The sequence below is a fragment of the Bombina bombina genome, chromosome 5 (assembly GCF_027579735.1).
Source record: "Bombina bombina isolate aBomBom1 chromosome 5, aBomBom1.pri, whole genome shotgun sequence".
Taxonomy (NCBI): domain Eukaryota; kingdom Metazoa; phylum Chordata; class Amphibia; order Anura; family Bombinatoridae; genus Bombina; species Bombina bombina.
In genome coordinates, this window is record NC_069503.1 from 758,274,488 (window position 1) to 758,291,420 (window position 16,933).

General features: G+C 38.2%; 1 protein-coding gene across 2 annotated transcripts in view; it reads right to left on the reverse strand.

The window, feature by feature from the left end:
- ATP9B (ATPase phospholipid transporting 9B (putative)) overlaps positions 1–16,933 on the reverse strand; it is a 1,400,042-nt gene that overhangs the window by 718,549 nt on the left and 664,560 nt on the right. For both annotated transcript variants that reach the window (XM_053714846.1, XM_053714845.1), the window contains exon 9: positions 16,336–16,416. In XM_053714846.1, the coding sequence (XP_053570821.1) occupies positions 16,336–16,416 (81 nt within the window). The remainder of the gene's footprint in view (positions 1–16,335; positions 16,417–16,933) is intronic.

A 16,933-nucleotide genomic window follows, 5' to 3' on the forward strand; every position in this document is an offset into this window, starting at 1 on the left:
TAGTGAATGCCAATACCATAGATACATTTAAAAATAGTCTGGATAAATTTCTGTATATAAACAAAATTCATGGATATGATTGCTAGTATTAAATGGGTCACATTTTAATGGGGTTATTTAAGCTTAACTGGAGCTTTTTGTAAGTATTTTAGATTTGTATAGGTTGAACTTGATGGACTTCAGTCTTTTTTTCAACCTTATCTACTATGTTACTATGTTACTATGTTAAAAGCTGCTTCAGTCGAAGCAAAAATGTCAAATTTGTTAAATTATGAAAAGGTATGTAAGGAGGACCAGGTGGTGGCCGCCCTACAAATCTGCTCCATAGAGGCCTCATTCTTGAAGGCCCAAGACCAAGCCACAGCTCTAGTTGAATGAGCTGTAATCCTCTGAGGAGACTTATGTCCCGCTGATTCATATGCCAAGCGAATAATGCTCCTCAAACAAAAGGATAAGGAAGTGGAAGAAGCCTTCTGCCCTCTACGCTTCCCAGAATAGACAACAAACAAAGCCCGAACCACATCCAAATTATGAAGTAATTGTTCTTTTGAAGAAGAAGGATTGGGACACAAGGAAGGAACCACAATCTCCTGATTTATGTTGCGATCAGACACAACCTTAGGGAAAAACCCAAACCCAGTACAAAGAACAGCCTTATCAGCATGTAACACCAGGTAAGGAGGCTCACATTGCAAGGCCGCCATCTCAGAGACTCTGCGTGCCGAAGCAATAGCCAGTTGAAAAAGGAACTTTCACAACAGTAATTTAATGTCAACCAAATGCATAGGCTCAAACGGAGCCCGCTGCAAAACATTAAGAAGTAGATTTGAGCTCCAGCGAGGAGCGGTAGGTCTAAACACAGGCCTGAATCTAGACCGAGCCTGAACAAAAGACTGTACATCAGGAAGCTCAGCGAGCCTCTTGTGCAATAACACAGATTGAGCCGAAATCTGTCCCTTTAAGTCCCTTTTCCAAACCATCTTAGAGAAAGGAAAGAATCCTGGACCCCTTGACCTTATATGCCAGGGGAATCCACACTCTTCCCACCAGAATAAGTAGGTCCTTCACACCTTATGATAGATGCGACAGGTGACCGGCTTTCTGGCTTGAATGTGTCACGCTGCTCCTCTGCTCTGCTGTGGCCGTTGCCATGGACACAGGCATCATGGTGATGCTATGTAAAGGCCTCAGTCTCTCTCACATGTGCCCAAATATAGGTGCTACTTCTTGTGCTCCTGGGTGCTGTATATCTGTATGCTGAATTGCTGTATTGATTCACTGTTGCTGAACTCTGCCTGTTTGACTACGCTGCTTGCCTTAACCCCCAAATTGCTGAATTGTTTTACAGTTGATGAACTCAACAGTGACTATTCTATTGGTTTACTCCTGAACTGTTATACTGCTGGATATCCTTTTGTTGCTGACTCCTGCCTGTTCCCGGTCCTTATATTGGTTTACCCCTGAACTGCTATAATGCTGGATTACCTTTCTGTTGCTGCTGAGTACTGCCCTGACTGCTGTGAGTACTGCTTACCTCATTTCAAAAACTCTCTCTCTGCTCTGGGATATTTCCTATAATTCCACTTGATGCCAGGATAAGAAGACTACTGGCCAAGTTTGGTCTGATAGTGGAAAGTCCCAAAAAAATATTACAGAATAGGAGTATCAATCACTCTCTCAGAAAAACCTCTCTTGGCTAGGACTAAGCGTTCAATCTCCACGCAGTCAGCCTCAGAGAATCTAGATTTTGATGAACAAAGGGACCCTGTTGCAGCAGATCCCTGTGACAAGGTAACCTCCACGGAGGAGATGAAGACATCCCCACCAGGTCCGCGAACCACATCCTTTGCAGCCACGATGGAGCAATTAGATTAGCCGAAGCTTGCTCCTGCTTGATGCGGGCCACTACACGAGGGAGAAGTGGTAACAGTGGAAAAATGTAAACTAGGCTGAACCTCCAAGGCACTGCTAATGCATCTATCAGCTCTATCTGAGTATCCTTGGACCGCAACCCGTATCTGGGTAGCTTAGTATTGAGTCAGGACGCCCTGATAGCTATCTCTGGCGTCCCCTATCTGTTGCAAATCTCCACAAACACCTCGGGATGGAGAGACTATTCCCCCGGATTAAAAAATTGTCTGCTGAGAAAATTTGCTTCCCAGTTGTCCACACCCGGAATGTTTATTGCTGACAGTGAGCAGTTGTGAGCCTCCACCCATTCCAGAATCCGAGATACTTCCCTCATTGCTAGGGAGCTCCTTGTTCCCCCCTGATGGTTGATGTAAGCCACCGAGGTTATGTTGTCTGATTGGAATCTAATAAACTGGGACGAACCCAGAAGAGGAGAAGCCTTCAGAGCATTGAATATTGCTCAAAGTCCCAAAATGTTGATCGGGAGGAGAGATTCCTCTCGAGTACACAGACCCTGTGCCTTCCTGGCACCCCAAACAGCTCCCCATCCTGATAGACTTGCGTCTGTAGTCACAATATCCCAGGATGGTCTCAAGAAGGATGTCCCTTGGGAAAGGTGATCTTGACAAAGCCCCCAAGAGAGCGATTCTCTTGACCGGTTGTCCAGATAAATCTGTTGAGACAGATCCGAGTGGTCCCATTCCACTGCCTCAGCATGCACAGCTGAAGAGGTCTCAGATGGAATCTGGCGAATGGGATGACATCTATGCTGGACACCATAAGTCCAATTACCTCCATACATCGGGCCACAGAGGGCCTTAAGGAGGTCTGGAGGGCAAGACAATTGGTAGTAATTTTGCAATGTCTGCTAGAAATATCCTCATAAATATGGAATCTATTATCGTACCCTGGAGCTCCACCCTGGTACTGGGAACCAGAGAACTCTTTTCTAAGTTTATCTTCCATCCATGAGATCAAAGAAGTAGAAGAGCTCTTGAATGGTCAGGATGGAGCCTGAACCAGAATGTCATCCAAGTATGGCGCTACTGCAATAACTCTGGATCTCGCTACCGTGAGCAGAGCCCCCAGAACCTTCGTAAAGACTCTTGGGGCAGTGGCTAGCCCAAATGGAATTGCAACAAACTGGAAGTGCTGATCCAGAAATGTGAATCTTAAGAACTTGAAGTGATCCTTGTGTATTGGCACATGAAGGTAAGCATCCTTCAAGTCTATTGTAGTCATGAACTGTCCCTCTTGAACTAAGGGCAGAATGGACCTTATCATCTCCATCTTGAATGATGGGACCGACAGGAACTTGTTTAAGCACTTTGGGTCCATAATCGGGCAAAATGTATCCTCCTTCTTTGGGACCACAAAAAGGTGCGAGTAGTACCACAGACCTCTCTCTGCTAGAGGTAACGGCACAATTACTCCCAGCGAGGAGAGATCCCTCAAGCACCCTAGAAAAGCTTCTAGTTTTTCTGGTCTTGAAGACAGGTTTGATAAGAGGAATCTGCCCCTGGGTGGATGAGATTTAAAACCTTTCCTGTAACCTTGTGCAATGACCTCCAGAAGCCAAGGATCTTGTACGTCCCCAAGCCAAGCCTCCACAAAAAGAGATAGCCTGCCCCCAACACGATCCAGCAACGGATCGAGGGCCGCCCCTTCATGCCGATTTTGTTTCTGTGGGCTTCTTGTTCTGCTTGGATTTATTCCAAGATTGAGACTGTGTCCAAGTTCCCATGGACTGCTCAGGCTTCGCGGAGGGCTGCTGGCGTTGGACCTTATCCGAACGAAAGGGACAAAAATTATGACCCTGTCCTTTAGGTTTATTCTTCTTATCCTGCGTTAGAAAGGCACCTTTGCCTCCAGTGACCCTGGATACGATTGAGTCCTGGCCTGGACCGAAAATAATCTTCCCCTTAAAATGGAAGGGAAAGCAATCTAGATTTTGAAGTCATGTCTGCAGACCAAGACTTCAGCCAGAGTGCCCTACGGGCTGGGACAGAAAAACCTGATGTCTTGGCATTTAGGCGAATGATCAGCATATTGGCATCGCAGATAAAAGAATTAGCTACCCTCAAGGTCTTAATTCTTTCCTGGATCTCGTCAAGGGGAGTTTCCACCTTCATCATTTCCGACAGAGTCGCACCAATAGGTAGCGGCTCCAGCCACCGCAGCAACCGCTGTTGCAGGTTGAAACAAATACCCTGTGTGCTGAAACATCTTTCTTAACAGAGTTTCTAGCTTCTTATCCATGGGCTCCTTAAACGACTAACTATCCTCAAGCGGGATAGTAGTGCGCTTAGCAAGCATGGAGATAGCTCTATCCACCTTAGGGACGGAACCCTACAGTTCCAATTGAACCGGGAACAATTTCTTAAAGGGAGAAGAAGGGGAGAAAGAAGATCCAAGTCTCTCCCATTCATTTTTAATAATAGTTGCCATCTTTATGGCACCACCCTGTCCTCATAAACCACATCAAGCTTAGGAATAGGAGGTTCCACGGGTAATTTAATTTCTGGAACCTCTTAAGTAGCCAACACTTCTTTTAACAGAAAGCATAAATGCTTGATACTAAATCTAAAGTCTGGTTCCTCCACAGCGGGAGGTTTAGAGGCTGTAGATTTCTACCCAGAAAGAGCCTCCTCTGAAGTATCAGAGGTGTACTCATCAGCGGAAAATCTTGTATCAGATAAATCTAACAAGTTGGTAGATGACCCCTTGGAAGGATAGCAATATTTGACCTTTTGCTTGCGCTTAGCAGGACGAGGTAAAGCACTGAAGGCTGCAGACACTGTTGTTTGTAGCTTATCAGTAAAGTCTGGCGGTAAGAGGGTCCCTCCTGAAGAACTATTAGCAGTGCAATAGGAAGCTGCATGTGTAATAGGAGATGACAGCAGGGACGCCCCTCACGGGACGGAGACCCCTAAGAGGTGGACGGCTCAGTGGTACTAAACATCTTGGTTTTCTTAGATATAAGTACTTTATCAAGGCATGTGGAACATAACTGAGCAGGCGGGTATACCGTAGCCTCCTCACAATAAAAAAAGGTATTAGATTTTGGTAAAGAGGGAGTACCTTCTAAAGTATCAGAGTCTTCCATAGCTTGCGCTTTTCAGATGGACTATAGAAAAAGATAAATGCACCTTCATACCCCCCAATGGCTGGGGCACTCACCACCTCCTACGACCCAGGCTCCAAAGAGAAACTGCTTTGTCTCCTGTAAACTGCACGGTCAGGAAATAGAAATCAATGAGACCACACCAGGTCACGTGGTGTGCCATGCAGGACCAACCCTGCTCCTGGAATAACCGCGCCAAAACTAACAGGCTGCGCAGTTATCCAAAAATGAAAGTAAAACCTGAATGTTCCAACAACTGCCTGAGCCTCATCTCACACATGTCGCAGCATAAAACATAATAAGCAAATTATGTGTCAATCCCCCCTGTTCAATAATCCCCTTCCGGAGATATTAACCTTTGATTCCATACAGATAAAAGGAGTCACATTGCAACCCTGTCTTCTTGCGTTATCATATGAGTAAAAAATTAAACAATCTTACCGGAATCACCACAGTGGGACACACAGCCTCTCAAGTTTGATAGTCTTGTAGCATCGCACCTGACATGGACTTGAGTGATAGAAGCAGGCAGTAAAACTCGTCAACACTGATTGCTTAGGAGCTGTTAATATGAGTCTGGATGGTTTCGCAGAAAGACTCTCCCTGCATCTCCAGACCCTAACATTCATCAATGCTCTCACTGAGAGGCTGACAAGACTACTTAAAACTCCAGTCCCATGCCGAATAGTACTACCCTCCATAAGAGACTACTCCGGATCTTCCGACAATTCTCTGTCATCCTCCTGTGACGAAAGGCAAAGAATTACTGGGGGATGAGGGGAGTGGGAGAGGTATTTAAGCCTTTGGCTGGGGTGTCTTTGCCTCCTCCTGGTGGCCAGGTTCTATATTCCCAAAAGTAATGAATGAAGTTGTGGGCTCTCCTCATTTTAAGAAGGATATGAAGTCTCAGGTGTTAGAGAAAAAAAAAGGCAGGCAAAGGGCTTTAACATAGAAATGCATATATATATATACATGTCTAAAGATGTATATGTATGTATATATATATATATATATATATATATATATATATATATATATATATATATATATATATATATATATATATATATATTATATATATATATATATTTATAGTTGTGCTCATAAGTTTACATACACTGACAGAATTTATTTTCTTGGCCATTTTTCAAAGAATATGAATGATAACACAAAAACTTTTCTTTCACTCATGGTTAGTGTGTGGCAGAAGCCATTTATTATCAATAAACTGTGTTTACTCTTTTTAAAATCAGAATGACAACAAAAACTACCCAAATGGCCCTGGTCAAAAGTTTACATACCCCAGTTCTTAATACTGTGTATTGCCCCCTTTAACATCAATGACAGCTTGAAGTATTTTGTGGTATTTGTGGATGAGGCTCTTTATCTTCTCAGATGGTAAAGCTGCCCATTCTTCTTGGCAAAAAGCTTCCAGTTCCTGTAAATTCTTCGGCTGTCTTGCATGAACTGCACATTTGAGATCTCCCCAGAGATGATATTGAGGTCAGGAGACTGAGATGGCTACTCCAGAACCTTCACTTTATTCTGCTGTAGCCAATGACAGGTTGACTTGGCCTTGTTTTTAGGATCATTGTCATGTTGGAATGTCCAAGTACTTCCCATGCGTAGCTTCCGTGCTGATGAATGCAAATGTTCCTCCAGTATTTATTGATAACATACTGTATTCATCTTGCCATCAATTCTGACCAAATTTCCTGTGCCTTTGTAGCTCACACATCCCCAAAACATCAGCGATCCACCTCCGTGTTTCACAGTAGGAATGGTGTACCTTTCATCATAGGCCTTGTTGACTTTATGGTTTATGGTTGTGGCCAAAAAGCTCAATTTTGGTCGTATCACTTCAAATAACATTGTGCCAGGAGGTTTGAGGCTTGTCTCTGTGCTCTTCTGGCGACTCAACCATGCAGCCCATCTTTCTTCAAGTGCCTCCTTATTGAGCATCTTGAAACAGCCACACCACATGTTTTCAGAGAATCCTGTAATTCACCTGAAAGTATTTGTGGGCTTTTCTTTGCATCCCGAACAATTTTCCTGGCAGTTGTGTGACCATGGTTTGGTTTCAACAGAACCCTTCATTTTCCACTTCTTTATTAGAGTTTGAACACTGCTGATTGGCATTCTCAATTCCTTGGATATCTTTTTATATCCCTTTCCTGTTTTATACAGTTCAACTACCTTTTCCCGCAGATGCTTTGACAATTATTTTGCTTTCCCCTTGACTCAGAATCCAGAAACGTCAGTGCAGCACTGGATTAAAGATGCAAGGGTCTGTCAGGAGTCCAGAAACTCATTGACCTTTTATACACATACACTAATTACAAGCAAACAGATCACAGATGAGGATGGTTACCTTTAATAGCCATTCAAACCCCTTTGTGTCAACTTGTGTGCATGTTATCAGGCCAAAATCACCAGGGTATGTAAACTTTTGATCAGGGTCATTTGGATAGTTTCTGTTGTCATTATGATTTAAAAAGAGTAAACACAGTTGATTGATAATAAATGGCTTCAGCCAAACACTAACCATGAGTGAAAGAAAAATGTTTGTGTTATTATTCATAATCTCTAAAAAAAAATGGCCAAGAAATCCTGGAGTAGCCGTGTTAGTCCAGAGATTTAGATATCAAAATAGCAAGAGTATTGCATTGAGCAATGATACTTTTTTTATTGCACTAACTATACATTTATAAGTTGACAAGCTTTCGGAAGAGTTCCTTCCTTTATCAAGTCTTGCTTCAGACTTGATAAAGGAAGGAACTCTTCCGAAAGCTTGTCAACTTATAAATGTATAGTTAGTCCAATAAAAAAAGTATCATTGCTCAATGCAATACTCTTGTTATTTTGAGATATATATATATATATATATATATATATATATATATATACACACACACACATATACACAGTATATATATATATATATATATATATATATATATATATATATATATATATATATATATATATATATATATATATATATATATATATTGGTAAGCCGAATTTAGCGTTAACTCTTGTTCGTCTCATGGAGACCAAATCTATGGTTACCCCGAGAAAGGAAACTCTTGTACAAGTGGGTAGTCCAATATACAAAATGGGCCCAGAAATATAGCTTATAATCTCTTCTTGTTATTTTATGGTTTGCTGATGCACAAGGTAAGGGTTAAAGCAACGTTTTGGTAACCTTGGCCTTAATCATGCATAGTATATGCCACAAAAGATTGACATATGATGGGGCAACGTTGGACCCATAACAGTTCTATTAGTCTGGCCATACCAGGAATCTTGGAATAAAAAATAATTCTAATAGAGAACTAGCCTCAATAACGCCTCAATAAATTCACTTTGTTCCATAGTATACATACCACTATATAGGAGAGTTTTCTTAATAATGCTTATGCCAGACTCATGTTTGATCAAGGTGTATATGTTTTACATCTAGGGGCCTATTTAACAAAGGTCTGCTGGACCTGATCCAACAGTGTGGATCAGATCCGAAAGACCTTGCTGAATGTGGAGAGCAATACGCTCTCCGTATTCAACATTGCACTAGCAGGCCGCCAGCAGGGGGGTGTCAATCAACCCGATCATACTCAATCGGGTTGAATTGCAGCGATGTCTGTCCGCCTGCTCAGAGCAGGCAGACAGGTTTTATGGAGCAGCGTACAGAGCTTGATAGATAGGCCTCCTAGTGAGAATAGAATATATTAAGAGCTGGGCAAATATAAATATTTAAGCTTTTGTATAAAATGCCCAGTATCTTATATAAAAGATGACATTTTACCAACCTCTGGCGGTAACAACTTATCAATAAAGATTGCTATATTTGTAAAAAAAAAATTAGTTCACCCCAGACATTATGAGGCAACCTTTTCTTATTTTGTGCACTCTCGGCACGGTGTAAAAAATAGGTATTTTGGGATGCTCATTGGTCAAATAATCAGCTAGTTTCTTGTCATTTATTCCCTTAGTTTCTACTTTATACAGAATATTTGTAATAACCATACAAAAGCTTATCTGCCAATTGATCTTTAATTTCCTCAATTAAGTAATCCCTATTAAAAATCACGGATGCTCCACCCTTATCAGCCCTTTTAACATTGATGTTTTTATCCTTTAATGAATCTTTAGCTTCCCTTTGCTCTCTAGAGAGATTATTCATACTAATTTTATTGTTTTTGATCTTTTCTTTTAAATCAGCTATATCATTGATAACCAGTTTAACATATGTTGCCATGCTAGCATTGCTACTTGTGGGATTAAAACTATATATATTTTTTTCTCAAACCCATCTGTTTAGCAGTAAACATTTATCCTTTACATATATCTTTTTTAACTTCTGTATCATCTTTTGCAAATACAGACTTTAACCTTAATAACCGAAAAAAATGTTTATAGATCTTTCTCAAGTTCAAATATATTAATATCTTTATAAGGGCAAAATGTCAACCCCTTTTCGAGTAGTTTATACCCAATAGTTTATAATCACTGTCCCTCAATTGTAATCCAGAGATGTTTATCACTGAAGCAGAGGTTACTTCTGCTTTTAGATTAAATTAAAAGGAGGCTAAGAATGGACTAATAGGTGGCAGCAGAAAACAATTAGCAGTTGCATGGATACCTGAAGCTCGCCTGTGCATTGTTTTAATAATGTTTGTACCTATAAAAGGGGGAAGTGGAGTGGTGTATACTATGCATGATTACGGCCAAAATGGCTGAATCCTTGCTGTTTATATCTGTACTTTGAAATAACGAAAATTTGATTTTACTTCATGAACTGGTGCTGAGGAATTTGTATACATGTGCAAGGTGATAGGGGACTCTTATTCACATTTACCTATCAGCCATAAGTGTCGAGAAACCAAAGAAGATTCTCTGAGTGCACTGACAAAATGATGGAGCGTGCACCAAAATATTCAGCCAAGAATGGTACCACTACTCTAATTCTGCTCTCTGACAACTGTAACAAGAGCGCCAAAAACCTTTGTAAAACTGTTAGAGTTGTAGCCAGGCTAAAAGGAAAAGCTACAAGCTGATAACGTCAGTTCAGAAAAAAAAAAAAAAAAAGGAAATGATGGAGACCCTTGTGAATAGAAATGCACACGTAGGCATCCTTCATAAACTGTCCCTTGAGCACCAGGTTCTGGTAGTTTCTATTTTGAATAAGTAACCCTCTGGAACCTGATTAGGGTATACAGCTCCTGAATTGGTCTGAAAGTTCCCTCCTTCTTTGGTACAAATAAAAGATTGTAATAAATCTCAATTGAGAAGACTTTAAGCAAAAACCTGTCCGGTACCCTTGAGAAATGATTTGCATAACCCAGAGTTCCCGGATGAACCAAGCCCAGACCCTCTAAAAAAAGGCTTTACCTGCTCCCCTACCAATACAGAACCTGGATTGGGCCAGTACCCTCTGGATAAGGTTTTCTGGTGGATCTTGTATAGATAATAGATCAAGGCCAGGACCAAACAGAAACTTCCCCTAGAAAGCTAATGTTGAAAGTCTGAACTCTAATTACATGTTAGACGACCACGACCTTAACCAAAGAGAACTTTTAGCAAGGATGGCTAAGGCGGTATCTTCTGCATAAATACAGATCAACTAAATGAGTGCGCCTACCACAAACAGTGAATGGATTCCTGAATCTCCTCTAAATAAGATTAGACTGAAACTCAGTCCAATAAGGTATAAAACCAAGGAGATGTTGTGCGTGCAACAGAGACTATATACATAGCTGGTTGGAATAATAGACACCCCTGTAGAAGCCTCCAGCTGCCTATCCATAAAATCTCTGAAGGAGGTTCTATCCTCTAAATAAATTGTTGTTAGACTAGCTAAAGTGAAGATGGCTCTGTCTTCCTTAGGAAAATTCCAAAATCTGTATTAGGAAACAGTACTTTAAGGTTACGGAAATGGAATACATGGGATCCCAAGTTTGTCCCATTCTATAGAAATAATTTCCGAGAACAGAAAATGGAAAAAAATAAAAAACAATTTATCCAATTGATAAGACTTATGCTTAGCAAAATGCTCAATAATAAAATAGTAGATTGCTAATCTGAGTTTGAGGACAATTTGTCCAAAGACATTTCTTTTTAAGAACAAGAAGAAGAATCTTCAGAGTCAGATAGTTGAACTGGCTCAATAACAGCCTAAACAAAAGGCATATCACGTCTATTAGAGGAACTTAAAACCTGATAACATGTACACCTACTAGAGGCAGCATAGTCAGAAATAGCAGACTCAAGAGATTGATAAAATCAAGATAAAAATCAGTAATGCCACCCTGAGGGATATGCCCTGGGGGGAAATAGGAGGAGACAAAGCTAAATGAGACTGTAAAAACAGAACTTAGCCAGGTACTACAAAACTGTGCAGGAGGGTAAACAATGCATATGTTGCAAAGCATACATTTATAAATAGGAAAAAAAGGACAGGATCTACCTTCTAATGGGACTACGCTAGCAAAGTAACACGATTAAAGTGTCATAGTAAGAAAGGGTTTACAGTGACCCTTAATTAAGGAGATAGAAAAGCAATACCAGTGCATTAGCATTAGAGAGATAATATAAATAAACATATATTTACACAAGTTATACCCTTTAGAAACAGTAGCAATACAGACTTACTACAAGGCTGTTACAAAAAAACACTGGATGTAAACATTGGATAACCTATATAAGTATGATTGGAATAAATGTGACCCACTAGGAACCGCTATAAAATATTTTATCACAGTTTTGTCGAGAAAGATTTTTGACCGGCATAGTGCACTGACTACCCTACACACTGCTCTGAAAATGTCTCGGGAGACCTCTTAACCCTCCTAACCGAATAGGGATTGAGTGCTAAGGAGACGGGCAGCATGAATAGAGTATTACAGAGCTGAAGGGCGTATCCATTTAAAGGAGCCTTTACATCACAATTGTGACCCCCAGAAATCACATATAAAACCAGTATATATAGTACCAATAGCAATGTAAGATATAATAGGAATTTACAAAATTACCCCTTAAGTGCATAAGTAATCTATACTGTGCACAAACCTCTGCACTGCATGATATCCAGCCTAAAGTATGTGATAAGGCTGTACTAAGTGATATACTGCTATGACTGGCTATTAAATACTTAGACAATGTAATTACTAATAGCATGTGAGCTGTGTGAGATATATGGGTACTTACCCAGCGACAGTCTCCGCCAATGATCTTACTCCAATGTAATCCTCAGGAGACAGTAGAGAGCCCATCCCGTACCATAACAGTAGAGGATATACTGAGGGAGTAAATCTACATGGTCATGCAAGAGGAGGCTAAAGGAACTTCCCAGCGACACCCATGGCAGACTTGTGACCACAACTCTATATTTACATTACACAGTTGGTACTCTCCTATGTCCCTCTCTTCCAGGAACTAACCTACGAGGGAAAATCTGTGATTAATATCTATGTAATTCTTCAAAAAAAATCCTGAACACCTCTAGTCTTGTCTAATCCTTGAAGAGGTAAAAAACTACTGAGAAAGAAAGGGAAGTAGGAGGGATAATTAAGTCTCTGGTGCAGGGTGCCTGCCTCTTCCAGGTGGCCAGGAGATTAATTCCCAACAGTAATGAAAGGAGTCGTGGACTCTCACTCACCATAGAAAGAAAGGGGAAATTATAACCCCAACTCCATTTCTTGCATCCTATAATTCCATTTAAATTAACACACACAAAGAAACCTTAAATAAGTAGATTGTACACTGTCTTGACAGGAATGACCTTAAACCATTCATGTTGAACACCAAGGTTTTATTGTTTATTTATTATACTAGATGCCTTTACTATTGATGTTATATCTGATGATATTTTTAAATAATTGGTTATCTAATAGATTATTATCATTTAGACATTTTAAAAATAAGACCGTAGTTACAAAATTCTACTGTAATATCTAAACACATTTAAGTACAAACATTTAAATTTAACTTTTAATTTGTGTAAAACATTTCTGCTGTGAGATAGTAAAAGTCCAAATCCCATCTTTCTGTGCAAATTGCTGAAATATCCAGTAACATGAGGAAGACGAAAGAGTGCTCATTTAGCAAATTCTAAGATTATCTTTCAGAGATAAGTGGATTGGCCTAACATCAATATATGATACCATTTTAGTTGTGTCAAATCCCATTTGACCACAAATCAATTTAATTTTCTTGGTTTCATCTTTAAGATTTAGCCATGGATGTTTAACTCTATCATGGCCACAATATACTCTTATTTAATGTGCTGCACCTTATATTTTCAACAACTTAACTTGCAAAAGCAGGCACTATACAAATAAGAAGCGTCAAATGATTTACAAGCCAAAGCATTACTATTAAGTTTTAATTTGAGCAAAACCATATATTTTCCTAAAACATTAGCATTTTCCAAATTGTCAGATACCTAAAGTATGAGGTGTTAAATTATAATTATGCTTTGTATTGTAATATTTCAAAATTAAAGTTTTTTTAAAAAAGGACAAGAGGTGCTTTTTTTTCCTTAAAGGGACATGACACCCATTTTTTTTCTTTTGTGATTTAGATAAAGCAATCATTATACAATTTTCAAATTTACTTCTACTATCTATGTATTTACCAGGAAACACAATTATTTATGGGATTCATTAGACCAATAGCATCTTAAATGTTCATATCATAAGTTTATTATATGTGAACATTAAAACAATCAAAAAATGGCACAAAGTCTAAAGCTATAGGAGCATTGTAGTTATGTTAAAAAAAATATTTAAAATTGTGTCTAAAGCTTGCATTCACCAAGATAGACAACCTTTTCCTTAATAACAGTCTTACAAAGTAGTAATGTAGTTAGCAAGTATTGGTAAAATACTATCTGGCATGTCATTCTAACTGATAAGATTTCTATAGAGTTTAGGTAGGACAAGACGTTAGACTGGACTTTCCACTTTATTACTTAACCAGACAGTTTGTGTCATTTTTGTGCGATTGTATGAAGGAATGCTAAACTCGTCAGATTAAGGCATACGCGATGTATGCTATGGTATTCATGATGAGTTTTTCCTTAAAGGGATATGAAACCCAAAATATTTATTTTACAATTCAGACAGAACATATAATTTTAAACAACTTAACAATTTACATCTGTTATCAAATTTGCTTCATTCTCTTGGTATATTTTGTTGAAGGAGGAGCAATGTACAACTGAGAACTAGCTGAACACTTCTGGTGAACCAATGACAAGAGTTATATATGTGCAACCACCAATCAACAGCAAACTCCCCAGTAGTATATTACTGCTTCTGAGTCTTCCTATGTATGCTTTTCAACAAAAGATATCAAGAAAATAAAGCAAATTATTTAAAAGAAGTAAATCAGAAAGTTGTTTAAAATTGCATGTTCTATCGGAATAATGAAAGAACATTTTTTGGGTTTCATGTCCCTTTAACGTGGCAGAAATCAAAAACTGTATCAATAGCAAAGCAATGGCAGACTATAACAATGTCTTGACCAATAGCAAGGAAGAAATCAAGCATGCAAAATAGGTGTTCACTCTCTATTCATCTTAACAGTACTTAAAAACTTAGAACCAATATTTGCCATTTCAAATATAATTTTTCTGTGTTCTTTAGCCCAGTAAAAAATTATTGTTGTACCAGTTTCACACAATGTACTTTAAAAACTGATGTTGAAAATTTGCAATCTCTGACAGCTTTTGGCTGGGCTTATTCAAGATGTTAAAGGGATAGTAAACCCAAATTGTTTCTTTCATGATTCAGACAGAGCATGCAATTTTAAGCATCTTTCTAATTTACTCCTATTATCAATGTTTCTTCATTCTCTTGGTATCTGTTAAAGTGATGGTAAATTTCAGACTATAAGAATGTTGCAATAAAACATATTTGTTTGCAAGTAAAACCACTTTTTTTTTTTTTTTAAAGTCTATATATATTTTATAATAAAAGGTTTATAATCCTAATTGGTATTGTCTGTTCCTCCATCCCCTTAATTTCCTCTTTTGGCTGGGCTGTGATAAATAGAGCAGTCACATCCACTCTCTATATAGGCTTTCTATAGGCTTTAAAGGGGCTGGACTTCAAGATTGTCAACTGACACACATGTTGATTGGATGTTCACTGGAATTGTCATAAAAAAAAAAAGCGTTCCTCCATGTGGGCCGGCATAACATTGCAATAGAAGCATTACTATATGAACTAATTTAACCCTTTCACAGATGGATTTTAAAAAAAAAGGTACACATACTTTTTTTTTAATGGCAAAGATTATATTTATAGCATTTGATTATTTAAAGTTTACTGCCACTTTATTGAGAATTAACGTAAGCTTATTTCCTCTATATGGCCTTTTAAGACCAAAACATGTCACAGATACAATTTTGCAGATACATTTTGAAAGTCCTAATTATATAAACATCATAGCTTGTATCTGACAAATAGGTACTTTCATCCATAGGTCACTATTTTAATACTTATTCTCATTTTAGATTGTTTTAATTGACTTCAGCAACACAACGCCCCTTGTTTTGAATGACCAGTTCCTGTACTTCACTCATGATTTTAAAAGAGTGCATACTCACATATTTGTAAAATGCTTAAAGGGACAGTCAAGTCCAAAAAAAAAACTTTCATGATTTAAATAGGGCAGTAATTTTAAACAACTTTCCAATTTACTTTTATCACCAATTTTGCTTTGTTCTCTTGGTATTCTTAGTTGAAAGCTAAACCTAGGAGGTTCATATTCTAAGTTCTTAGACCTTGAAGGCTGCCTCTAATCTAAATGCATTTTGATAGTTTTTCACCACTAGAGGGCATTAGTTCACGTGTTTCATATAGATAACATTGAGCTCATGCACGTGAATTTACCATGGAGACAGCTCTGATTGGCTAAACTGCAAGTCTGTCAAAAGAACTGAAATAAGGGGGCAGTCTACTGAGGCTTAGATACAAGGTAATTACAGAGGTAAAACATGTATAATTATAACTGTGTTGGTTATGCAAAACTGGGAAATTGGTCATTAAGGGATTATCTATCTTTTAAAACAACAATTCTTTTTTTTTTATATACATTTTTTTTTAAACCAGCAAAAGATAATTTTAGAAAAAGGTGTATAGGACTTGAGAACAAATTAACATACATACCAATGTCACATGTTAGATGCAATATTTAAATAATATGCTCAAACCTCATGAACAACAGTAAATGTAATAATGTCTCAAGGGCATATTGTGTGATATGAAAAATTAGAGAAAGCATTTACTTACCCGTGTAAAGTTACCTTCAAAACTGTGAATATCCAGTTGTGGCTTTTGAGCATAAACATAAGCATTGATTGAAAAGAGATCCTGCAACAGAGAATAGCTTCAATTAATAAACAATGCAGCTTTATCACTAAATAACTATGTCATAGAATCATGACCAAAAACAGCCTGTTCATTTCTAAATATGATACCATTGATTTTTTTCATGAAACATAAACTTGATTATTTTTTTTGCACAAAACACAGAGACAGATGGAACAATTAAAAAAAAACGTATTATGAGTAACTTTTTAATTTGAGCCTTTAAAATAATCCTAAAGGAAATTTTCGGAAACTTGAGTAATATTTATTTGATATTTGTTTTAATACAAACCATAATTTAGGGTGACAAAGTCATGATGGCTTTATAAAATATTGACCTCCTTTGTTTTAATATTTCTAAGCTACTATGAACTTCTTAAAGATCTGATTATTAAAGTCACAACTACACAAAAAATAGAGTTAGTTTAGCTTAGCATTCCAATTCAGTTAAAGGGGCAGTAAACACTAACGGCTAGATTATGAGTTTTGCGTTAAGGTGAAAAAGCAGCGTTATCAGATT